Source organism: Hyperolius riggenbachi, chromosome 1 (assembly GCF_040937935.1).
Source record: "Hyperolius riggenbachi isolate aHypRig1 chromosome 1, aHypRig1.pri, whole genome shotgun sequence".
Lineage (NCBI taxonomy): Eukaryota > Metazoa > Chordata > Amphibia > Anura > Hyperoliidae > Hyperolius > Hyperolius riggenbachi.
Genome location: NC_090646.1, coordinates 91298886 through 91326233, shown reverse-complemented (window position 1 = coordinate 91326233; position 27348 = coordinate 91298886). Strand labels below are relative to the sequence as shown.

The window sequence follows — 27348 nt, the reverse complement described above, 5'->3', positions numbered from 1 at the left end:
CGCTGCCCCTGACTGCCATTCACAGCTGTTCCCTGCTCGCTATTTAATAGGACCCACTGGTATCGAGGGCAGGACCATGGCTCTCTCATTGAGTCCAATCAGTGCATTCCCTGGGAGTGCAAAGTGCAGTGATTGGCCCCAATGAGAGAGTCATGGTCCCGTCCTCGAGACCAGCGGGTCCTGTTAAATAGCAGCAAGGAGTAGCTGCGATTGGTGGTCTGGGGCAGCGCCTTCTGCCTGATTGGTCGCTTGTTCCTGGAAGCCTGGCATGTCTTCTATGTAAAGGACAAGGGGGTCACTGGACACAAGGGGACGGACGGACAGAGGACCCAGGTCTAAGGGACATTGATTTGAAGGGGAAAGACTTTTATTTGAGGTGGCGCTGCCCTCTCTTGCCTCTGCATAGAGCCTGCCTCGAGCTAGGTACTTGTAGCCACGTGTCGTGCACAACACTAATTTTGACGTTGTTGTACCTTTATTGTCTAAGATCTAAAACAAAAGATGAAAATCAAAAAGCCGGTGAAGCAGAAAATCAAAGCATAAAATTACACATATTAGATTTTATTACCTACTACAGAGCATTCAAGCTTTAAATGCCCCATATTCTGTAATGCAATAATGACTTCTTATTTTAGTCTGCAGCCGTGCTTCAGAGTAATGTGCTGAATTAACAAAGTTTAATTATCCAAAACATGTAGGTTAATGGGCACTTCCATGTGAATTCTCCAGATCATTGAAGACGCTGGCATGCATCACTTGGCACAAGTACTGATGGACTGGTATTAAAACTTGAAAAAAAAACAAAAAACTAAAAAAAACGTTGGCATTGTGTATTAGCGCTATATGTAACTGCCCAGTATAAGATCCCTGATCTGTCATTTGTGTATCTTCGTCTTTACTGTAAAATTAAATGTGAGCACTTGTTTGTGACAGCTCAGTTAAAAAAAAATATAGGTTGGGAGGTTGTGTAATGTAAATAAACAGTTACAGTTTACAGATCTCTTAAATTGTATATTTGATACAAAGTAGTATGACGTGCTAAAGGAGTGGACATGGCCCTGGTACTTCCCAAACCTGCAAGTCTCATAAAACTAGTCTCATGAAACTCTCGATACTCTCTACTCTTCACCTGCGTTAGCATGGCTTGCTCCAGCTTGGAAGCCACCAATTAGGCCACTGCTGCTGAGCTGGGGGCAGGCCGCAGCAATGCCAATGGGCATGGCCAGATCCTCAGCGGGCATTCTGAAATGTAGGTGGGTGTAGCAAGATCCGCGGGAGGCACTCTGAAATAAATTACCCAAGTCCATTCTCTGAGGGGGGCGTGGTCACCTGCCTGGAGGGATGACACTAGGACAGGTAAGTATTTAGCCCTAACACACCCCCTATCCTCCATCATTTAGAGAGTCTGTCTTGTTTTACATGAGGTACTCTTTAAGTTAATCTAGGCCTTGCTTGATCCATGCTTGTTGCACTAGCCAACCCATTGATCCATGGAGGGGGCACCTGCCTGGATGGATGACACCAGGACGGGTAAGTATTTCACCCTAACACCCTCCCCTCCTTCCCCCATCCTCCATCATTTAGACAGAGCCTGTCATGTTTCAGGTACTCTTTAAGTTAATCTAGCCCTTGCTTGATCCATGCTTGTTGCACTAGCCAACCCATTGACCAATATCCTTCACAGACAAATAATTTGTATCACCTGTTGTGTTTCTCTTTGGACAGGTCAGCTTCATGCCGTGCAGCTGCTATGCCAGTTCTACAACACATACATGGTAAACGAGGCTCAGTGCATTATCTACAATGAATACCAGCTTTCCCTAGCCAAGAAGATGGCAGACAAAGTATTGGAGGGTCGGGTGCTGGAAACCATCAGTCAGCTGTACTTATCATTAGGTACTGACAGGTGAGCGGAGTCTTACAAAAATCAGTTACTTGCCACTATGATCTGGTTCAGTAATTTGTGTGAAGAAGGTGCTTTCTTTTTCTTAATGAGCTTTTAGTCCACCAGAGATGATCACTGAAAAGCTGATTATTTATTTATTTATTTTAAAGCAAACCTGAAGGGAAAATAAACTTATGAGATAATGAATAGTATGTGTAGTGCAGCTAAGAAATAGAACATTAGTGGCAAAGACAAAAAACTGTTTTCCAGTACAGTAAGAGTTTAAAAAAGTTGTTATCTATGCAAAAGAACATCTCTGAGCTATTTGTCCCAATTTGGGTTGAATACAGTCTTGTTTTCTGAAGCACTTAAAGAGAACCAGATATGTTGGGGGGAAAAGCTTTTATACATACCTGGGGCTTCCTCCAGCCCCATAAGCCTGGATTGCTCCCACGCCACCATCCTTCGCTGCCTGTATCCGCCGGTACCGGGTCCCTTACTTTCGGCCAGTCGGCCAGTCGGAGTAATCACGCGGCCAATTTTCAGCATCACAGGGGCTCCTTCATATCCTTACGCGTGCGGCTGCATACTGCGCAGCCCCTGTGCATGCGGAAAATTGGTCGCGTCCGCTGGAAGTGACGGGACCCGGTACCGCCGATAGAGGAAGCTGAGGACGGCGGCGTGGGCGCGATCCAGGCTTATGGGGCTGGAAGAAGCCCCAGGTATGTATAAAAGCTTTTCCTATTTTTAGTGTTCATTCCTCTCTGGTTCCCTTTAAACAGCCAAGAAACCGTGAGAGACGGCTGAGAATAAGGTTTTACTGCAGGAAAGTTCAAAGGGTCATTACTTCTGCTTTGTTTTATAGCTTAAAATACAGTGTGGTTTTAAAACTACAAATGTGACAGAATGATGGAATGTTATTTAAAAAAGCTATAAAACTGAAAATAAAAATGAGGCTCTTTTCTTTGCTACTAATGTTCTATTCACTATCTGTTATTATTCAACAACTAGGCTGCGCTGTCTATCCACAGTGGGTCATATAGTCAAAATTTAAGACCACAATGAATTTTGGGAAACCACTGTCTATTTACCCGTACAGCGCTACGATCTACAGCAGCGTTGTACTGGGGACAGCCATGTGACACGGCTGTCCCCTCCAGAGGCACATAGGTGATTGGCTGTCATAGGCTGAAGCCTAAGGCAACTGATCACAGGGATTGGCTGGCGGGAGGAGGGAGGGAGGCATACAATAGTTAAAAAAACATTTTTTTATCAAAAAATACACACATAAACAAACAAACATCTGGGGGCAATCATACCTCACCAACAGAGAGCTCTGTTGGTGGGGAGAAAAGGGGGGTGGAATCACTTGTGTGCTGTGTCGTGTGGCCCTGCAGCTTGGCCTTAAAGCTGCAGTGGCCAATTTAATGAAAAATGGCCTGGTCTTCAGGGGGGTTTAACACTGCGGTCCTCAAGTGGTTAAACAGAGAGCAGTGGGTAAATGGAATTTGAATTTGTGGCTGATAATCCCTCTTTAAAGCGGACCCGAACTTATGCAAAGGACACAATAAAACGTTTTCATTCCACATACTGTATTAACCACTTCAGGATCACAGGTTTTCTTCCCTTAAAACCAAAACAACTTTTACATTTCAGCGCTCCTCCCATTCATTCACTGATAACTTTATTGCTACTCATCACATGTGAATGATCTATAGGTTGTTTTTTTCGCCACAAATTAGGCTTTTCAAGGGTGATATTTTATTTTAGTAATAATGTTATTCTCTATGCATTTTAAAAAGAAAAAAGAGAAAAAAATGAAAAGATACACTATTTCTATATTTCCAACCATAAAAAAAAAGCAAGGGAGGCTAGGATTAGATCAGGGTTGATCAGGGTTAATCAGGGTTGATCAGGGGTATATAGTCCTGGTATATTTATTTATAAGTCCTGGTATATTTATAAAATCCTCTAGGTGGCAGTCAGACTACAAGAAAAGAAGATCCAGTTACCTTGTAATCCTCTCAGGAGTGATTACAAGGTAACTGTATCTTCTTAAGTGCTGGCAACATTGTTTGTAAACCTCACAAATGAATGAGCACTGCTATTGGCTTATAGCAGTGCTCATTCATGGTTACAGGCATCTGATTGGTGATGGGAGTAATTACTCCCATTCATCAATCCCACCCAGAAATAAATGAAGCTGGTGCACGTGCACGTGCACGCACGGGGGCGCGCACCCGCGGGCGGGAGCGCGGGGGCGCGCGGGAGCGGGGGCGCGCGGGAGCGCGCGCGTGCACGCGCGCGATCGCGCCCGCACAGCACAATAGCGGCAGGGGCGTTTATAAACGCCCCTGATCCGCTAATTAAGTCAATAGGGGCGTAGTTAAGCGTCTGGGAAATCCGAAAGTGGTTAATGCTGTAGAAATCAACTGCAGCTGTGTTTGTTTACAGTAAAGTCTCGGTTGCCAGGAAATCAGCTAACCATACCGTCTTTTAACATTTAATACAGAGTTCATGGTATGTATATAGAATGGGGTAAAGTACTGTATAAACTAGACTTATTTTTAAGTCTCAAGCAAACAGAAGGCTCACTTATACAGCATTAGCCAATAACCAAAATTCTACTGTATTTAGCTACACCAGAGTGTAATTATCTGTAGTAGTGCCCTAACAGTAGCTGTGAATATGGGAAAAGACAGATGCTTTAACCCTTTGTGTTCTCCCCAGAAGTTAACTCGGTTAAAACTTTTTGTTCTTTGTTAATGTACTTTGTTATTAAGAATCTTTTCCCCTAAAGGTTATCATGATGTGCCTAATCTTTTAGAGCAGAGAAGAAGTTCTGAGTTTAGATCTACTTTAAACACAATTTTGCACTTTTACACCTAAGACACCGTATTCTGAATGCTGTTCTGTGATAAACAATACTATTTCCCCCCAGAGCCTGTAGGGCTGCCCTGGAATACACCAAAAGGAGTCTGGGTATATTCATTGATCTTCAAGCAAAAGAGAGAGAAGCCTATGCCTGGTTAACGGCTGGAAAGATTTACTATATTCTTGGTCAGAATGAGTTGGTTGAGCTGTATATTCAGGTAATGGCGAGTATAAAACAAAAGTTTTAAAGGGAACCTAAACTGAGACGGATGTGGATTTTTCCTTTTAAAATAATACCAGTTGCCTGACTCTCCTGCTGATCCCGTGTCTCTAATGCTTTTAGCCACAGCCCCTGAACAAGCATGCAGACCAGGTGCTCTGACTGAAGTCAGACTAGATTAGCTGCATGCTTGTTTCAGGTGTGTGATTCAGCCAGTACTGCATCCAAAGAGATCAGCAGGACTGACAAGAAACTGGTATTGTAGGAAACAGCCATTTTCCTCTCAGTTAAGGTTCCCTTGAAATACATTTGGGGATATGTGTTTACATTATGCATTCTAAGTTTTTCTTTTAATAAAGACATTAAAGCAGATCTCCGCACTAAAATTAAAATGCGGCAGGCGTCCTGAAAAGAACGTTAATAGTTACCTGCGCTGCCATCCCGAAGACCCCACATCACCCGACTCCAGTAAACGTTTTAGCGTTTTTCTCTGGGTAGAGAGGGGAGGCGGGGCCACGCGCCGGAAGTCGGGTGATGTGGGGTCTTTGGGACAGCTTTGTGGCACAAGCAGGCGTTCCAAATAATCATGTGCAAATAATATTTCCCTCTGATTTTCCTGAACAGTTGATGCCAGGGGCAGTCAGCATCATCTTTTAGTCATCAACCATTAGAGCATAATTCATATGTTACTGAACAAATCTCCTCATGATAACAGGATTTATTCAAAAATAAAAAATACTTGAAAAATGTACTGTTCCAAATTTTTACGCACAACAGAGTTTTAAAACATTTTATAGGCTGTAAAGATCTGAAAATGGTCATTTGTTTAATTTTCAGGAGTAGGAAGTCATATTTACTATAATCAAAAGCTATTTCAATCAAAAACATCTTAACAGGTCAAGTCATGTATTACCATAGGACCTCTTATTTATAGCAGCTTCAGAATTCTCGCATCCATTGAACTTTTGAGCTACACAGCTCTGTAAAAGCTACACAGAAATGTTATTGAAATCCAAATGAATGTATTAATTTTCCAAGATTGTCTGCATAGATAGAGAAGAGAAGGGGAGAAAGGACAGAGCCCTGGGGTACCCCAACAGACTGAGGATGTGAGAGAAGCTGTCATTTAAATGAGACAGTCAGTAAAAGACCTTCCAGAGAGAGAGGACAGAATCTAAGAAATAATGTTGCCCTTTATACCTAAAAAATCAGAGAGGAGGAGCAGATTGTGGTCATTTATGTTAAAGGGAACCCGAGGTGAGAGGGATATGGAGGCTGACATATTTATTACCTTGTAAACAAAACCCTTTGAACAAGCATTTTGCTAATCCATTAAAACCTGAGTTAGAGTACCTGATCTGCATGCTTGTGCAGGGTCTATGGCTAAACGTATTAGAGACACAGGATCAGGAGGACAGCCAGGCAACTGGTATTGTTTAAAAGGAAATAAATAAGGCAGCCTCCATATTCTTTTTACCTCAGGTTCCCTTTAAATGGAGAGCTCAGATCACTAAGGATGAGCATGGTGCAATAGTCTTTGGATGAGTTGGTTTGGAAATCATTTGGATTTAGATGTTAGGAACTCATTGGCTATCTTCTTATGGGCATCTTTTGGAAATTTTACAAAATAATGCAGTCCTGCCTGTTACTTTTAACTGACCAGATTTCTGAATAGATTTCTGTTTCTTTCCCAGGTAGCTCAGAATGTAGCCCTATACACTGGAGACCCGCAGCTAGGAATGGACTTGTATGAAGCTTGTGGAGACATATTTTTTAATGGGACCAATGACAGAGACAAGGCTGTCACCTTTTACAGGGTAAATATGAATAAAGACAAATGACCAGGTCTGATTGCCAGTCACCCAGGCTGACAGACCTTTGCCGTGTGTGTATATGTATGTGTCTACGTGAGTATATGAATGTGTGTATACTGTGTGTGCGTGTGTGTGTGTGTGTGTGTGTGTGTGGTGTGCGTGTGGTGTGTGTGTGCGTGTGTGCGTGTGTGTGTGTGTGTGTGTGTGTGTGTGGTGTGTGTGTGCGTGTGTGTATGTGTGTGTGTGTGTGTGTGTGTGTGTGTGTGTGTGCGTGTGTGTATGTGTGTGTGTGTGTGTGTGTGTGTGTGTGTGTGTGTGTGTGTGTGTGTGTGGTGTGCGTGTGTGTGTGGTGTGTGTGTGTGTGTGTTTGTGTGTATGTGTGTGTATGTGTGTGTATGTGTGTGTGTGTGTGTGGTGTGTGTGGTGTGTGTGTGTGTGTGTGTGTGTGTGTGTGTGTGTGTGTGTGTGTGTGTGTGTGTGTGTGTGTGTGTGTGTGTGTGTGTGTGTGTGTGTGTGTGTGTGTGTGGTTGGTGTGTGTGTGTGTGTGTGTATACAGTGTTACATGAGCCATTGGTAAGTAGGGAATTGTCTGTGTTTGTGTATATGTGTGTTTATGTGAGTGTATGTGTTTGGGAGGGGAGGTTCTTGATGCAAAGCCAATACAGGTTGTTACGGGTTATTACATTTTGCTTTTCATACTAGAATTTTTACCTGAGCAGACAGTTATTAAATATCCTACTGAACCTTTTCTGATCGCCTCTCCATGGGAGCAGCCATATTGGAAAGGTGACACACACAAAACACACACACGCACACACAACACGCACACCACACACACCACACATGCCACACACACCACACACACACACAACAAATAAAAAGGAAAGTAAGTGAGCAGAATGTAAAGCCAGAATTTGATTAACGGAATACTTTACTGGGCACGCATTAACTTATGCTCACTTCCTCAGGTGTAGTGCCAGTGGGGTGATATTAAACAGCATGAATATCTCTGTATCTGATACAGTACCTATTTGATACAGAGACTCTCATCCTAATTCATGATCTCTAATAGTAGTCTTTACTTTGTTTAGAAAAAACAATACAGTTGTTTGGTAAATTACAAAATCACTGCTAGGGATGATCTTTTGAATGTGTTGGTATGTCGGACCAGTAACAGATCCTTTATACATGTGAGCTGTGGTGGAGGGGGGTTAACTTACCCTTGTTGCCACCTGTGGCTGATGCTCTCCATGTCGTGTTCCATCACTTCAACACTTCCTGCTTCCAGCTGTTAAAGAGGAAGTATTAAAGAGATGGAATGTAGTGTGGAGCGCAGCAGGCAGAGGTGCATAAAGGATCTGTTTCTGTTCTAACACATTGGGAACAGACGATTGTATTGTAAGCTAATCTCTAAACACAACTGTAAGAAGCCTGGGTCGCACACAAATTTTGATTGGTGAATGACTGGCTAATTTTACCATCACTTCCAATTTTTTATAAGAATGAAAAAAAAATATTAAGAACATTAAAAAGATGACTAGAAACACACATGGAGATAATAAAGCAGTAAGCAATTATTGATGAGTGGTGCTGAAAAAAAGGTTGCCTGGGACAAACAAAAGTTATTGTATAAAATATAAAGGATCTATTTACACTATGCAGCCGATTTGGCTGCTAGGCACCCCTGTGACTCTGCTCATTGTCTGCTCAGGACTGCGCGCTTCCACTGGCTGTGAACATAGGAAACGAGAAGGCTGAACTCCGGCTCTGCAATAAGCTCACCGGTTTGCTGATGAGTATGAAGGGTTATGAGGAGTCCCTGGACCATGCCAAGACAGCACTAGCACTAAGTGTGAACACAGGTAAATAGCGCACTGCTGGTCATTATTATGTCTAAACTGTAGACTTTTTTTTTATTTAAACAGAATCTGTACTGTAAAAATCTTACATAAATAAACGTACAAGCCTGTTTGTTGTCTACTCCTATCCCAGGCATGGGAAAACTTGGCCCTCCAGCTGTTGAGGAACTACAAGTCCCACAATGCTTTGCAGGAGTCTGACAGCCACAGTCATGACTCATAAAGGCAAATGCATTGTGGGATTTGTAGTTCCTTAACAGCTGGAGGGCCAAGTTTGCCCATGCCTGTCCTAGCCCCCTCTGTGACATTTTTGCCACTCACCGCTGCTTTCCTGGTGATAAAATCATAAAATCACTATTTTATTCATTATTTTTTAAACAATGAAGATGGCCGCCAAACAGGATATACATCATCAGAGCAGGTGCCTGTTTGCAGAGGCTCCTCTCAAAGCTGACTTGATTGCTGGAATGTTACTCCAAGTGTTGCCTTAGCTGCTTGTCTGAGCTCTGCACTGACCTCTCTGCACACACAGCTGTTTGGAATGTCTTAGCTCCACAAGCCTTGCAGAGATGCTGGCTGTGAGCAGAGACATTGCCTGTGACTCATACAAACTCAGGAGAGCCTGCAGGCGGTGTGCATAACTTCTCCCTATCACAGCAGAGACAGTGCATTCCTCTTTGGCTCAACAAGGCTTGACAAAGGAAAGAAGATTAGATACTGTATACTACAGAGACAGTGCAACTAGAAAAGGCTGCAGTAAGCCAGACCACATTAGAACATGTATAGGAACTTATAGGATAGAAGAAATAAGGCTGAAAATGTTGTTACAGAGTCTCTTTAAAGTTAAACATGGCACAGAAAAATAGATTGTATCCGATTCAAAGAGTATCAGGGATATAAAAGAACATACTGTACCTGTAAGCAGTTATTTCAGTTTCTTACTGAATTTCTGTATGTTATTACTGTACCTGTCTGCAGCACAGGGCCAGATTTACAACTCAGAGGACCATAGGCATTCTGGTGCCCTAAACTCCGCCCCTGAACACAGACCACACCCCCATGTAATATTCTGAACTCTAATCCCTTCCTTATGTCACTAACTGTCCTTAGAATTCTATACTCTAAACACTGTCTCATATCATCCTTAGTGACATGAGACAAGGATAAGGGTGTAAGTGCCTGAGGTCAGTGATATGAGGCAGGGATTAGACTGTAAGCTCCTGAGGTCAGTGATCATAAGACGCCTGTAGGCACATGCCTACAGTGCCTTAAGAAAAATCCGGCCCTGCTGCATCCTTCTCCTGTCTATAGGCTATTCTATAGAGGCCACAGCCTCTTATTTGTGGACACAGCTTACAAACACTACCTGTGACCTGAAAAGCTTTTACTACAATGATTTTTATTATAAAACCTTACCCAAGCCTCTATGCAAATATAAAGATATTGGCTTCAATTCAAAGAACATTATTACCCATTAGGTAATGCATAAAACTGCTTGTTTTTACCAAACAGTTTGTGAATAGTCAAGTCACTAAGGCTGTTACCGCATGGAAAATTAAAATTACAGACTAGTGACTTAAATTCCTGACTTCTGCGGTAAATACCTCAATAAACGTCAATTCACAAAGATTAGAGCATGTTGTAAAACAAGTGAGATGTTTGCTATTTTACCTCCAACCTGGAGCTGTCGGTAACTAACATGAATCCATTCTGTAGAATGGCAAAGTAGCAATCCTAGAAGCCACCCTGTCTAACTACTCAACCAATTGCTGGTACCGATGTACTGCAGGGTGGGACATCAGAAAATAAACAAGACATGATATGTAGAAGGCAAGCAGGGCACATTCATTTTTATGATTGCACAATAAGGGTATAAGAGGCGCCCTGGTGTAATAAAAGCATCTAAAAGCAGTTTAAAAACGGGAAATAAATTTGAGGTAGCTTACCTCAGTTACGAAAAAATCTTTGTATTTTACAAAGGTTTTTATTAGTAGCACAGGCAACGGGTTTCGCGGGTCAGAGCCCGCTTCCTCAGGCCAATAACAGTGCCAAACTAAATGACAGATTCAGCAAAGGGAGCCTCCTTGCTGAATCTGTCATTTAGTTTGGCACTGTTATTGGCCTGTGGAAGCGGGCTCTGACCCGTGAAACGCGTTGCCTGTGCTACTAATAAAAACCTTTGTAAAATACAAAGATTTTTTCGTCACTGAGGTAAGCTACCTCAAATTTATTTCCCGTTTTTAAACTGCTTTTAGATGCTTTTATTACACCAGGGCGCCTCTTATACCCTTATTGTGCAATCATACCCCCTTACCTCACCCGTCTGAGGGGTGGGTACAGACCACACGTGGCTTCGACCACGGCGGATATCTGTCCCCTTTCTTTTTCCAAGGAAAGCGACCGCATCCAGGTTCCTAGGGACCACCCCGAGTGGAGTCGGGATTGTTGTCTCCACCTGCTTCCTGTGGTCGGTTGCCTCTCTGCAACCCACCTTTGTGAGTAGTGTCTTACTTTTATTACGTTCAATTGTTTTTGACATACTACACCATTGGGCTCCCACTTTTGTCTCCTGTATCTTTTTACTAGAGGGTGTTTTTGACACCCACATCCCACTACGTCATTTTTATGATGTTCATTACTAAGAGAGGGAGATACTGGTTGCTTGGCAGTTGGAAAAAGCCATTATTTCCCACAAGGCAACAAGGTTCATAGACAGCAAACTGTCAGGACCATGGTCATGACATCACACTGTGGGGGCAGGGTTTCACCACATTATCAGCCATACAGATCCTCCTGATGATTTATTTGAGAAAAAGTAAAGGATTCTCGTGGGAAAGGGGGTATCCGCTACGGATTGGGATGAAGTTGAATCTTTGGTTAAAGTTCCTTGTTAAGGTGTAAACAGGGAAACATGGATACAGAGCCAGAGGGGCTAGAGATGGCATGCAGATCTAAAGGGATGCGGGGATGCCTTTTACATAGTCACATAGTCACAGAACAGAAGCAGGAACAGATCATGTTTTAGGAAAACCACTTGTACCAAAAGAATCAACACAATTCTCTGGCTAGAAGTAGCAGAACATCACCGTAGTAGAACACAACTTGCTACCGAAACCTCCTCCACCGCTAGTTAGACTTGTACTTATTACCAAACAGATCATACTTAAATGAAGCCATGCTTTTCGGTAAATTACTGAACTATTACTGCTTGTGTGACAATCTTAGTGAATTTGGGGAAAAAAGTCTAATACCGTATTTCACCGACCTATTATTTTTACCGTACAGGTCTTAGTGAATTGACTCCACTGTATTCTCAGCGCCTTCAAATGTTGGTCTCTGTTTACATTGTATGTTATATCAGGTCTCCAGTCCAAACCACCCTCACCAAAGGTGATGATGAGAGTGTGGGGGTGACATTTGGCCCAGTGGAAGCACTTGTAAGGGCAAAGTTGCTTTCTGAAAGTTAATTATTGTATTCACAACACCTTCAAGGTGTGGTCACTGTTTACATGTAATGCTAGGTACACACCATACAATTTTTTGGCAGATTTACCTGCCAGGTCGATTATTTCCATCATGTCTGATCCAGTGGCGTAACTAAGGAGCTGTGGGCCCCGTTGCAAGTTTTACATGGGGCCCCCCCAAGCACTCTATACATGACAATTGATACGGCGCACCAAAACCTGCCAATGGCAACTACAGTGTACAGAGGTGCAAGAAGGGAAGGGGGAACCGTGTGTTAAGGATAACTACTATTCAAAGCATCTATAGAAGTGATTATTACCAGGACAGGACCAATAGAGAGCTAATACTGTGATAGAGGGTGGACCCTTCGGGGGCCCCTCTGGCCCAAGGGCCCCGATGCGGTGGCTACCTATGCACCCCCTATTGCTACACCACTGGTCTGATCTGAATTTCAATTGATTTTTCGATTTTCTGATCATTTTTTAAATCGTTTTTTTCCATTGTTTTTTGATCAATTTTCACACAACTGAAGGAAAATCGATAAAAAAATGTTTTAAAAAACGATTTAAAAAATTGATCGCAATTCAGATTGGACATGTTGGAAATAACCGATCTGGCAGGTAAATCTACCAGAAAATTGTACGGTGTGTACCTAGCATTACACAGTATCAGGCCTGGAGTCCAGAGATGATTATGAGAGTGTGAAGGTGCTGTTTGCCCCAGTGGATGCACTTGTAAAAGCCAACTAGCCCCAACATTCTATGTAATTGCTGGAATTAGTGGATTTTTTGGACTTTATGCACTTTTACTTCCCCACAAATAGTGCAAATGTACAGCCACGAGCTCTTACCTATCCAGTGGGGTGCTCTGAGTCCTCTGTCCATCTCCTCCGTCCATCTCCTGCTGTACATGCTTATCCTCCATGGCCTCTGTCCTTCCAGGTGCCCTCTAGTTGCGCACATCATGAGTGACCTGGGTGCATTTTGCGCTGTCAAGTCATGAATGACATGCCAAACTAGAGGGCACCAGTGTACCGGGCAGGACAGAGGCCAAGGAGGATGAGCATGTAGAACAGGGGAATCTTCTGTATATAGCGAAAAAATTAGCCTCAAATTAAGACAGCGCTCTATCAGGATGAGTCCCCTTGAATTTCAATAGTGTTGTCAGATCCTGCTGCTCCAAAGGCACTTGTGGGAACCAAGTGAATAGCACTAAAAAACAGAAAACAAAAGGAGCGCTTCTCTGGTGTAACACCTTCTTTAATCCACTTTACTAGCAAGTGCAATCTAGTAAGTGCAATTTTATTCTAATAGTGAAGTGGATTAAAGAAGGTGGAGAAGCCCTCCTTTTGCTTTCTGTTTTCTGTATGTAGCGGCTGCTGACAGATGGAGGACATGGACGGAGGACTTGGAGTATGCCGCTGGATAGGTGAGGGCATCCATTGTAGCTGTGAGTGTAGTTAGCGTGTGAGTGAGTATAGCTGGTTGGGGTAGTAGGGGTTAGTGTAGCTGGGCAGCTTAGCTTAGATAGGACATCTTGGAGGGAAAAGGTCCACAAAACACAACTGCACCATAGACACACCAGGTTTAGCATATTTTCCCCCTGATTTTGCCCTCTAAACCTAGGTGCGTCTTATGGTCAGGTCAGGAGCATCTTCTATTCAATCTAATCAGTTATGTCACTTTGTTTCAGGTGATCAGCTGAATGAGCGAGTGGCCTATCACAGACTGGCTGGAATATACAGTCACCTAGGTCAATACGAGCTGGCTGAACATTTCTATCTGAAAGCCCTCTCCCTGTGCCCTTCTCCTCTGGAGCTGGAGGAGGAGGCCATCTACTACATGAAGGTTTACCTGGTCCTGGGGGACATCATATTCTATCACCTTAAGGTAAGACAAAAGTACTCTTTATAGATATTATTGCCAGGCTGACTGAGCTAAGATTCATTACAGAAGAGAAGACACATTTATGATCACAGTAAAACGAGAAGTAAAAGTCTACTTTTACACTTCTTTATTCAGTAATAAACCTCTGTTACATTAAGTTAAGACTGTCTTTAGTCTTAATTTGTTTTTAATTACGGTACTGTATTTCAACATCAATACAGAGTTTATGGTAAGTTTATGGTAAGTATACAGAGTGGGGTATAGTACTGTTTTGTTTTTTTTAGCAAGGCCTAATTTTAACATTGACTCTCAAACAACCAGAAACTACACTTATCCAGCATCAGCTGATTCCCATTGGTGCCGAACAATGGGGGTTTTACTGTATATTGGAATGCTTGCAATTCAGGATCAGGATACAGACTACATAATAAACACAGAGTAGTAGGTAATAGGAATTTGATTTTATCACTGTCAATCCCTCCTTAAAGAGAACCTCCATAGTAAATCCTAAAATCTGGCAAGTAAAACAGTTATATTTACCTGAGAAGCCTTGTCCTGCGATGCCGTCCTGAAGTCCTTGCATCACCCGACTTCCGGCATCTGACCCCGCCTCCTCTCCCGGAGAAAAACGCCAAGCTATTTCCTACAGTAAATAACTTGGCATTTTTTCTCTGCGGAGAGAGACGAGGCGGGGCCAGGCCCCGGAAGTCAGGTGATGCAGGGACTTCAGGATGGCATCGCAGAACAAGGCTTCTCGGGTAAATATAACTTTGTTTTACTTGCAGGCTGACAGATTTTAGGTTTACTATGGAGGTCCTCTTTAAGGAATACAGCTCTTAAAATATAATTGGGGGGGGGGGGGCACAGAACGCTCAGGCATAGCTCCCAACTGTCCTTCTTTTGGAGGGACAGTCCCTCTCTGGGAGCCATGTCCCTCTGTCCCTCTTTCTACCTTGTTTGTCCCTCTTTCAGGACTGATGTACAGATCTACAGTATGTAAATATATTCATTTTTCTGCAGAAAAAATGTGTTTAACTCTAAACTTTATTCCTATCCTTTACATTGATATATTTCTTATTTTCAAATGTTAATATGAAGGACAATGAACCAGGATAGAATGATTTGTTGTCAATATTTTTTATTAATTTTCAACGTAAACACTTAAAAGCAATCATATCAACAGGCCCAAAACAAAGGCGTAACTAGCAATCACCGGGCCCACCTGCAAAAATTCTGACGGGACCAACCGCCCCCCCACAGGGCCCATTCAGGGCCGTTTTGGGGGGCTGGAGGGGTCGCAGCATGAAGGGAAAAAGCCATGGCCTCACCTCGGGCTCTCCCCTCTGCGCTCCCTTCCAGCATCAATATCAGTCTCTGTGCAGGCGGCAGGCAGCGGCAGATACATACACATACCTTCCTGCGTTCCACCACGGATGTTCATTGCTCTAGTGTCTGGTGCTACTTCCTGTACTTCCAGGAAGGGAGCAGAGGGGAGAGCCCGAGGTGAGGGGGGGGGGGGGGGGACCATCCCCCCCCTCCCTGCCGATGTGTGGCCATAGCTTTCCCCTCATGCTGCGACTCCTCCAGCCCCCCAAAACGGCCCTGAGCGGGCCCCCCTCGAGTTCAGGGGCTGCAGCCCCTATTGTTACGCCCCTGGTCCAAAAGTTGGTAAATTACAATCAAGCAGCATTAATACAAAAGGTCACAATATGGATCTCAAAGTGATTTGTCAGGATAGAATGAATTGAATAGTAAAACAACATATTTTTTTTTGTTATTAAATCTTTATGGTATGGGTGATTAGAGTTGTGGCAGGGGCGTGATTTGGAATGTGGCAGGGGGCGTGGCTTAGGTGTCTCACTTTCTGATCTCAAAAAGTTGGGAGGTATTCGCTCGAGAATAATACAGATGTTACTGTAACCTCATAAAGACCTATGTACAGCTTAGGAGCAATGGTACAGAGTAATGCTGGAATACAGCAGCTGATCTCCCTCTTCTGTTCCAGGATCCATATGACGCAGCTGGATATTACCACCTGGCCCTGGCGGCTGCCATGGATTTAGGCAACAAGAAGTTTCAGCTGAAAGTCTACACTCAGCTGGCCGTCATCTACCACAATTTCCTCGTGGACAGAGAAAAATCCCTTTACTTTTATCAGAAGGCCAGGACCTTTGCCTCAGGTCTGAATGTGCGGAGGATTAACCTCTCCCCAGTGCAATGCTATCAGAATCCACCCTAGACTCACAGACACCCAACGCACATGTGAATAGATGACATGCAGAGGACTCCATCTGTGTACTTTTCAAACAACAAACTAAGCGGTGTATGCACTGCGCTAAGCAGTATAACGTGCGAAAGTCGATGGGCTTGATTCACTAAACCGTGATAACTCAAATATCACACCTTATCAAAGATCACATCTTATGAAACGATATCACACCTTATCAAAGATATCCCACCTTATCAAAGTTAACACACCTTATCAGAGTAGCATAGCGAGTGCTACAAACGTATGCCTGCTAATTGGCAATGGCACTCGTCCTGCCCTGAGCCACTGTGGGTTTGTAGCGCTCGCTATGCTACTCTGATAAGGCGTGTTAACTTTGATAAGGTGTGATATCTTTTCATAAGGTGTGATATCTTTTCATAAGGTGTAATATTTGAGTTATCACGGTTTATTGAATCCAGCCCGATGAGCGGTGCAGAATGCAATAATCACATGCAATGTAAGATTTTATGCACATTATTCTGCTTAATGCCGTTTAGTGTATACTCTGTTAAGTGCGTAAAGATAATCTGAGTATTTAATCTTTGTGCATTCAGTTGGATGCCTACTGTGAACCCAGCTTTACTTTTCAGTATTAAATCAGTCCCAAATCACCTTATATCCTATATAATAATCCCTAACTGTCCCTGCGTCATCATTTGTGCGCGCGGTACAGCCGGCTCACTGTCAGGGCAAAAGGGGCGCAGAGCTGGGAGGATGACACAGGGGAGGAGGAGGAGGGCGACGGGGGCGGGTGTGTGTGCGTGCGCGCGGCGGGTGGGTGTGCGTGCGCGCGGCGGTGACAGATCTAGAGGCTGTTTTTAAACAGGCTTAGGTCACTAGTAAAAAAATAAAACACAGTTCAAATGCAATGATGTGAACAGATCAATACCAGTCAGCTAGTAAACAGGTTAATATTATTATTTATATAGCGTCAGCATCTGCTGTACCTAGTACAAAACAAATAGTGGGGAACATGGATACATGAGAAGTTCATAACCAGTGGCGTAACTACAAACCCTACAAACCATGGGGCCCCCCCTGCAAAACTTTTTCTTGCCGTTCCCCTGGTGACCCTCACAGCCAGGAGGCCGATCTCACAAGGGTCATTAAACATCATAATCTTCAAACCCCATAACAAGTGTGGCCACAAAAACTCCTGATCTGAAGAATGGACCTCTTCATCAGAGGGAGTGAAGTGGTAGTTGGGGCCTCCGTAAAGCTCTGGGCCCCCCTGCAGTTGCAGGGGCTGTTCCTCTGTAGTTACGGCGTCCCTGTTCATAACTCTGTTCAATCAGGACATCCAGCAATACAAGTACCAATATATACATTTAGTGGTGGAGCCCCACCGTTCATAATTTAAGATTACAATTTGCTGGCCACGGCAGAGGGGGGGTTAACTTACCCACGTCGCCGCCTATAGGTGATGCGTTCCATGTCACATTCCCTCACGTTCCACGTCACTCCAAAGCTTCTTCCTTCCAGGTTTGAAGGAGGAAGCATGGGAGTGACGTGGAATGTGAGTAAACATGTCGTGGAGCGTTTCGCCCGCAGGCAGCGACATGGCGGAGAACATATAGTTTATCAAATATAACCACAGAGTGTTGACTATAATTAAAAAAAAATGCCACATACAGTGAATAATATCAGGAAATGTATTTTGGTCAAGGACATGTTGCTTCAGAGGATGTGGGAGCTGTGCCAAAACTTTACAAGAAAGTACCTAGCAAAAGTGATTCAAGGAAGGACAGCTGGTAACTGATTAAAGGACAACAAAGATTTATTGCTGTGTTTGAGGAGCTAAGCCTGTTTGGTCCAGTCCCACAGGAGGGCTACAGCAGCACAAGCTGCTAAAAAGGTGTCAGAACACACCATGCACTAGAGTTTGCAAAACCTGTTCAATTTCTTATTAATGCCGTTATCTAATCAACCAATCACATGGCAGCTGATTCAATGCATTTAGGGGTGTGGTCCTGGTCAAGACAATCTTCTGATCTCCAAACTGAATATCAGAATGGGAAAGAAAGGTGATTTAAGCAATTTTGAGCGTGGCATGGTTGTTGGTGTCAGATGGGCCGGTCTGAGTATTTCACAATCTGCTAAGTTACTGGGATTTTAACGCACAACCATTTCTAGGGTTTACAAAGAATGGTGTGAAAAGAAAAAAAACATCCAGTATGCGGCAGTCCTGTGGGCAAAAATGCCTTGTTGATGCTAGAGGTCAGAGGAGAATGAACAAAACACTCGTTCGTTACAACCGAGGCATGCAGCAAAGCATTTGTGAAGCCACAACACGCACAACCTTGAGGCAGATGGGCTGCAACAGCAGAAGACCCCACTGGGTACCACTCAACTCCACTACAAATAGGAAAAAGAGGCTACAATTTGCACGAGCTCACCAAAATTGGACAGTTGAAAACTGGAACAATGTTGCCTGGTCTGATAAGTCTTATTAGAGTCAGAATTTGGCATAAACAGAATGAACAGAATGAGAACATGGATCCATCATGCCTTGTTACCACTGTGCAGGCTGGTGGTGGTGGTGTAATGGTGTGGGGGATGTTTTCTTGGCATACTTTAGGCCCCTTGGTGCCAATTGGGCATCGTTTAAATGCCACTGGCTACCTGAGCATTGTTTCTGACCATGTCCATCCCTTCATGACCACCATGTACAAATCCTCTGATGGCTACTTCCAGCAGGATAATGCACCATGCCACAAAGCTCAAATCATTTCAAATTGGTTTCTTGAACATGACAATGAGTTCACTGTACTAAAATGGCCCCCACAGTCACCAGATCTCAACCCAATAGAGCATCTTTGAGATGCGATGGAACGGGAGCTTCGTGCCCTGGATGTGCATCCCACAAATCTCCATCAACTGCAAGATGCTATCCTATCAATATGGGCCAACATTTCTAAAGAATGCTTTCAGCACCTTGTTGAATCAATGCCACGTAGAATTAAGGCAGTTCTGAAGGCGAAAGGGGGCCAAATACCATTTTAGTAGGGTGTTCCTAATAATCCTTTAGGTGAGTGTAAGTGTCAGAACTGGAACACCGTGAAGAAATGGAAATAAGTGGCCTGGTCTGGAGTATCACATTTTTTTGGGACACCAATTCCTCCATATCGCATTCTGATCAAGCATTTGTGTGAAATCCTACCATGGAGGTCTCACCTCACAACGTACAGGGCTTAACATGAACCGGAAGGGGGAAAACTCACTTTAGGTTTCATACTTACCTTAGTCAGGGCAATATTTGCGGTCCAGTATCTCTCTAGGGCAGGGGAAAATTTTGTAGATCGGAGCGCATTCCCCTGGAATGCTTGTCCCCCTGTCTCATTCCATCCCTCCCTCTAGACTTGTGCAGGTGAGGAATGATTGGGTTTAACTCAATCACTCATTACAGTGATGATGTACATGGCGATGGCGGTGTCATATATGTATATACATATAGTACGTAATGATAGCAGGTCACATGACGCTCCCGTTGCCATTGAGATTGGTGCTGGAGGGTGCGATTGGGTACGTTTTTGGGTAAGTTCCTTCAAGTGTACGCGCTAGATGTATTTTTTAAAGGACAGTGGGAGAGAGAAGAGAATTGGAGTGGAATCCAGCCCGCCTTCATAATTACGGCCCACAAGCCGTAGTTTGCCCAACCCTGCCCTGCCCCAATGGCTAAAAATGTGGCGATGCCAAACACTTCTCTGCAGAAATGCGTTTGAGCATGCTGAAACAAGATGTCAGCCGCCTAAGTCTCTTGTCCATTTTTGGATTACTCTTTCCCTCACTCTGTATCCTCATGGGAGATTCCCACACCTCCTGCAGTGTCATCAAGAACAGAAGGCTGACAGAATCTTTCTATCTGGAACTTAAACAGTAGAAAATTCCTGAGGAAAAATAATTAACCCTTCCTCTTCCGAAACCAAAACAAAGTTTTGGTAAGATGCCCTAGGAATATGCCTATAGGAGTTGCACCTTTTTAGTGTAAGGAGTTCACATATTATTTTTAATTGTACATATGTGGAGATGTTTTATCATTTGTATTTACAGTGTCACATGTCTCTCTGTAATTCAGTATAAAATGTGTTACAGAGTGTTGATGTACTGTATAAAATGAATATGAATCAGATATAACAATGTGTGGTTTTTGTTATAATTAAATATATATTTTTAAGACAGAAAAATAATTTGCACAATTAAATGGTCTACTCATCGACAGTCGTGTGAAGAGTGTGTTCTTTTTTTAATAAATAAAATAACCTTAAGGAAATACAAACTTTCATACTTTACGGCTACTTGCACACCAAGACGTTGCGTTAGGTGCTACGTTAAGGTCTCATAACGTGCACCTAACACAACGTATGGTGCTGCAAGAGCCGACGGTAGAGTGAGCCGCATTAGGCAGCTCGATTCCTATAATGTCTCCCAGAGTGGCGCTGATTGGCCAGCGGGTCCACGTGATGCGGAGCGAGACACTCCGCATCACGTGGTCCCGCCGGCCAATCAGCGCCCGCCAGTGCAGTGAATATTAAGTAGCCATGTGCGCGGCTACTGTAGCTGGCTCTCCCCGCCTCCTCTCCGCCCCCCACTGCGCATGTGCAAACAGTCTAACGCGGCTATAGCCGCTCCAACGCCATAGCATGCTGCACTTTGCGGAGAACGTGCAGCGTTACATGTAACGCAACGTGGGCTGTGTGAACAGCCCACTTGTGTTACATTGCTGTGCGTTGGGGGAGCGTTACAGGCGCTGTGCGTTACAGGGAGCGTTGCAGCCTACAACAAGAAGCTAAAGAGATTGTGTTCCTTTACCTTTGAACCGTTTGTAGTCGAGGCAGATTTCTGCACAGGACCACATTGGCCATGACCTGGGGCAATGCTGCACGTGGGGATTAAGCAATCTTGAAGTTTATTGAAAAAAACTCAGGAACTCAGGAATCATTATAGTGAGTCTGTCTTCTCTGATGTCTTTTCAAGCCCAAGCCTGCCCCCTTCTGGCTCTGCTATAATGACTCAGCTATAATGATTCCTGAGCAAAGCCAGACTGAATGCTCAGTCGGGGATTTTATCAGGGCTGATAGCAACCAGGTTGAGCTGTGAAGAATGAAACAGAGAGCAGTGTAGGTGTTTTCTCTAATGTTCCCACTGATATATATGCAGAGCAGGGACAAAGTCCTCCAGCACCCAAGGCTGAGACACCAAAGTGCGCCCCCCCATCACTCCCACCCCAGCCGGCACACACTGATTGCTATTAGACTAAGAGGGCCACAGGGCCCACAACCCTCCCAACAGCTTAATCTCTAGTTATCTGGCTTGCAGTCACTGCTATGTATCCCCTTTTCTTATTTCTTTCTGCTTCATACACAATTAGGAATGACAGCTGAATGAATTGTGCGCCCCCTCCTACACTGCGCCCCGAGGCTGGAGCCTCTCCAGCCTATGCCTCGGCCCGGCCCTGTATATATGGTAAAATACATGAGGGTGCTTTGTCTCTGGTTCACTTTAAATATATCATATAGGAGACACACACAGTGATATTAGAGAAGTGAAATTAAGTTTATTGGATTTACAGAAAGTGTGCAATAATAAATTAGGCAGGTGCGTAAATGTGGGCACTGTTGTCATTTTATTGATTCCAAAACCTTTAGAACTAATTATTGGAACTAAAATTGGCTTGGTAAGCTCAGTGACTCCTGACCTACATACGCAGGTTAATCCAATTATGAGAGAGTATTTTAAGGGGTTCAATTGTAAGTTTCCCTCCTCTTTTAATTTTCTCTGAAGAGTAGCAACATGGGGGTCTCAAAACAACTCTCAAATGACCTGAAGACAAAGATTGTTCACAAACATGGTTTAGGGGAAGGATACAGAAAGCTGTCTCAGAGATTTCAACTGTCTGTTTCCACAGTTAGGAACATATTGAGGTAATGGAAGACCACAGGTCTCAGCTCAAGTTAAGACGCAAAGTGGCAGACCAAGAAAAATCTTGGCTAATCGGAAGCAACGAATGGTAACAGTCAGAGTCAACCCACAGACCAGCACCAAAGACCTACAACATCCTCTTGCTGCAGACTGAGACACTGGGCATCGTCCAACCATTCAGCACAGTTCACACAAGGAGATGCTGTATGCGAGAGTGATGCAGAGGAAGCCTTTTCTCCACCCACAGCACAAACAGAGCCACTTGAGGTATGCTAAAGCACATTTGGACAAGCCAGCTTCATTTTGGAATAAGGTGCTGTGGACTGATGAAACTAAAATTGAGTTATTTGGGCATAACAAGGGGCATTATGCATGGAGGAAAAACAACACAGCATTCCAAGAAAAACACCTGCTACCTATAGTAAAATATGGTGGTGGTTCCATCATGCTATGGGGCTGTGTGGTTAGTGCAGGAACTGGGAATCTTGTCAAAGTTGAGGGACGCATGGATTCCACTCAGTATCAGCAGATTCTGGAGACCAATGTCCAGGAATCAGTGACAAAGCTGAAGCTGCGCCAGGGCTGGATATTTCAACAAGACAACAACCCTAAACACTGCTCAAAATCCACTAAGACATTCATGCAGAGGAACAAGTACAACGCTCTTGAATGGCCATCTCAGTCCTCAGACCTGAATATAATTGAAAATCTGTGGTGTGAGTTAAAGAGAGCTGTCCATGCTTGGAAGCCATCAAATCTGAATGAACTAGAGATGTTTTGTAAAGAGGAATGGTCCAAAATACCTTCAACCAGACTCCAGACTGTCATTGGAACCTACAGGAAGGGTTTAGAAGCTGTAATTTCTGCAAAAGGAGGATCTACTAAATATTGATTTTATTTCTTTTTTTGTAGTGCCCAAATTTATGCACCTGCCTAATTTTGTTTAAACAATTATTGCACACTTTCTGTAAATCCAATAAACGTCAATTCACTTCTCAAATATCACTGTTTGTGTCTCCTATATGATATATTTAACTGATATTTTTTATCATGACAACCAACGATTTATACAGTAATAATAATACTGTAAAAATAGTTTAACTGCAGAAAAGTAATTGTCCACTAGAGAGCAGTAGAGATCTAGAGTAATTGGATAAAGAGCTACACAAATAGTTCATTCTGCCAAATAGTTTCATTAAACAGTCATGAAGGGCTGACAGCCTTGTGAGTGAAAGCTATGACTTTACTGAATGGGCTTTCAATAAACCAGGTATCTGCAATTACAGACACATCAGTAAAGTGTCCAGTCATGCCTCATTCCTTTCAGTGTCACAACACAGCCCCTGTACCTCTATTTAAACAGGTTCCATTGATTTCAGTAAACATAAGAATCTCTTTATGGCCTGGAACCCACTAGGAGCGCTTTTCTGAGCGCTTTGTGATATGAAAAGCTCTTGCTAATGTAATGCTATGGATGTGATCCCACTTGAGTGATGTGATTTTATAAAAATTCCCGACAGCATTGTATTAGCAAGAGCTTTTTCAAATCACTAGCGCTTAGAAAAGGCTGCTGGTGGGTTTGAGCCCTTAGTCATAGAAATTAGCAATAGAATCTTTATTTATGGGGAATTGTAGATACCATTACTGCTGTTCTAGGGCTAGGCTATGTGTGAAATCCTGTATCAAGTCAGACTTAACTCTGAGGGTACAGGATTCAGTGATTATGAGGAATTACTGTGAATTGGTAAGGGGACCTCTCTCTGGATTCTTGCACCATTTCACAGTAAAACCTACAGAATACTAATATTAACAAGTCTCTAATGTCAATGTACAAATAAGGGACTTTGGCAGGTTGAAACTTTATGAATAAGATATTTTATCTGCTTCCGTGATAATTGCCGCCAATCTAATTGCAATTTGTGGGGATATCTGCTGCCAATCTAATTGCAATTTGTGGGGATATCTGCCACCAATCTAATTGTATTTTGTGGGGAAATCTGCCACCAATCAAATTGCATTTTGTGGGGATATCTGACTCCAATCTAATTGCATTTTGTGGGGATATCTGCCGCCAATCTGATTGTATTTTGTGGGGAAATCTGCCGCCAATCTGATAGCATTTTGTCGGGAAATCTGCAACCAATCTGATTGCATTTTGTCGGGAAATCTGCTGCCATTTGACTACTTGATGAATTATCATGAGGCATGTAACTACTTGATTATTTTATCTAAAATGTATCTGGTCAGACCTCATTTCTGTGAATAACACCGCTACTTATTTTGTGTTTTTTTTTTTAAAGTCTGCCCATGACTCATCATGACCACGCCCATGTTCCAGTGCGTGGTGACACTCATTTATCCCTATTGGAGACTGTCCTCAGAAATGTTCACAATCTATTCCCTACCATGCAAAATTTCTAGAGTACATGTGTATGTGAGCCCAAAATGGGGAGGGGGAGGGGAGGAGGAGAGGGGGGCGGGCCCCAGGCTGAAACTTCCTTGGTGGGCCCTTAGTGTCCCAGTCCGACCTTGGCTGTGGTATCCTTTAAAGATTCTCTTTAAAACCATTCCATTTCAGCTAAATGTTATCTCTAACATTTCTATTAATCCATACAGACCTTTTTTTTTTATTCCTCAAAGTTTTGCTTCCATATGGGATAAATGTACTTCAATATTCATTTCATTGAGAATATTGCTAAAAGTTTGCCATTTCCCTTCAATGTCCTTCTGTTGCAGTATACTTTCCTAGTTCCCCGAACTTGTATCCCTTACTTTATTGAACTTTGCTTTTCTAAAATGAATAGTTTAAAGCGGATCCGAGATGAAAAAATAACTATAACAAGTAACTTGTCTATATTTCTTATCTAAAGTTTAGATAGTTTACACAGCAAATCTAGCTGCAAACAGTTTTAATAGAATATGATTATTTATTCCTGTGATACAATGACAGCAGCCATGTTGTTTGTAAACATTACATAGAGGCAGGCTTATCTGTATCTTGAGCCATCAGCCTAATCCCCTCTCCTCCTCCTCCCCTCCTCCTGCCAAGACTGAGCTCCCATGAGCCCTTGCTACTGCCAAGGCTCTCTGAAAACCTGTGGGCGTGGCTTTTTTAGTTTATAGGGAATTAGAGTATTAAAACAAAAAACAAAAAAGTTTAGAAATAGTTGGAGGCGCCCGTGTCGGATCGGGAGGACTTTAGGTAGCGTCCCTGGTTTGTATGCAAGTATGTGGTAACTAATATCACAGCTTTAACAACTCTAGAGATAGCCTACCTTCTTAGTAGTAATCAAACCGTGTAGAAGGAGGTTCAAAGTTTATTGTGCACATCGACAACGCGTTTCACGGTCGTAGCTGCTTCATCAGGTCAAATATACGTGCTTGAGACAAGAACATAAAAACAATTTGCAAACAGCGCTCAGGATTTACATTTTGTACAGAAAGAACATATGGCTAAAAGAGCCAGAATTTTTGAGAGGCATGATATAAATCAATACATATAACATACAAAGGCATAAAATACCTAACGTAGGTAATGGCATTAACCGGGCTAGATGGATGATAGGTATTACATATGTACCATAAGTACCCTGGTGGCCAGTAGACCTAAAAGGACAAGTGTTGCCCTGAGCTGACAACATAAAATAAAATATAATAAAAAATAATAAATAATAAAATGACTACAGGGAGAGGGAGGTATGCAGCTGTAGTCTCATCATTATGAAATTGGTAGTGCTGCACAAAGAACAACCCGTATGTGATTTAAAAGGACCTGGACCTATATAGAAGGTTCTAGATGGAACGGTAGAGAGACTACCCAATCTAAAAAATAAAATGGCGAGATAGCCACGCCCCCATACACTACCTCCCTGGATACTACTGGGGCTGGCTGTGAGCACATATTTATTATTTTTTATTATATTTTATTTTATGTTGTCAGCTCAGGGCAACACTTGTCCTTTTAGGTCTACTGGCCACTAGGGTACTTATGGTACATATGTGATACCTATCATCCATCTAGCCCGGTTAATGCCATTACCTACGTTAGGTATTTTATGCCTTTGTATGTTATATGTATTGATTTATATCATGCCTCTCAAAAATTCTGGCTCTTTTAGCCATATGTTCTTTCTGTACAAAATGTAAATCCTGAGCGCTGTTTGCAAATTGTTTTTATGTTCTTGTCTCAAGCACGTATATTTGACCTGATGAAGCGGCTACGACCGTGAAACTCGTTGTCGATGTGCACAATAAACTTTGAACCTCCTTCTACACGGTTTGATTACTACTAAGAAGGTAGGCTATCTCTAGAGTTGTTAAAGCTGTGATATTAGTTACCACATACTTGCATACAAACCAGGGACGCTACCTAAAGTCCTCTCGATCCGACACGGGCGCCTCCAACTATTTCTAAGCTTGTGCTATATCCCCCTAGAGGATCCACAGATACCAGGTGTACCCTGCTATATCTGAACTTTTCTGGGAGCGACGACCTAACCGGACGGGAAAAGGCCGAGTGAGGGCGGTATTCCCCCACATGCAAAGACGAGTGGTTGCCTCCAGCAACCCACACTTGTGAGTATTACTCTTATAATACTAGTAACCTGACGTTAGTCCAACGTTAATACACCAGATTGGGCTCCCGATCTCCCTGTATTTTTGTCATTTCAAGTTTGGAAAAACAAAAAAGTATTTGGCTTGAGGAATGCCCTATAAACAATAGGAAAGGAACACAATTATGCAATGTGTAAAAGTTCACCTCGGGTCCACTTTAACCACTTAAGTGGTTTCAGACAGTATATCTACATCCTGCAGGACTTCAGTTCCTGCCCTTAGATAATCGTCTATTGAAGCCAGCGGCCGCCGCTCGCTCCCACATGCCTTCTCGATGTTGATCGTTAAAGGGTAGATGAATAAATGGGAACGCTGTTCCCTTTCATTAATCTAAGTCCCCATGTCAATGATCGCCATCATCAATGAGACACCGTGATCATAGTAATTACCGGAGTAACACGTGCACGCATTACTTTCTGTTAGTGTACTTATAGTACGCTAAAAGGAAATAATTCGTGAGGACATCTTGTGGCCAAATAGTAAAATTACACCTACATACATTTATTTTGCATAAAAAATTACAATTAAAAAAATTCATAAATA

The 27348-nt window shown here is 43.0% G+C and overlaps 2 protein-coding genes across 4 annotated transcripts in view; one reads left to right on the top strand and one right to left on the bottom strand.

Moving 5' to 3' along the window:
• Positions 1-16455, top strand: part of LOC137563731 (SH3 domain and tetratricopeptide repeat-containing protein 1-like) — a 65455-nt gene extending 49000 nt beyond the window's left edge. Inside the window, exons 11-16 of one of the 2 annotated variants that reach the window (XM_068276601.1) lie at positions 1726-1906; positions 4827-4977; positions 6674-6796; positions 8505-8655; positions 13810-14006; positions 16009-16455. In XM_068276601.1, coding sequence (XP_068132702.1) covers positions 1726-1906; positions 4827-4977; positions 6674-6796; positions 8505-8655; positions 13810-14006; positions 16009-16242 — 1037 coding nt within the window. In that variant the 3' untranslated portion in view covers positions 16243-16455. Of the gene's footprint in view, positions 1-1725; positions 1907-4826; positions 4978-6673; positions 6797-8504; positions 8656-13809; positions 14007-16008 lie in introns of those variants that run through there. The other variant, XM_068276610.1, reaches the window with a different exon arrangement.
• LOC137563743 (peroxisomal acyl-coenzyme A oxidase 3-like) overlaps positions 1-27348 on the bottom strand; it is a 372185-nt gene that overhangs the window by 18349 nt on the left and 326488 nt on the right. The gene's annotated exons all lie outside the window — the stretch shown is intronic.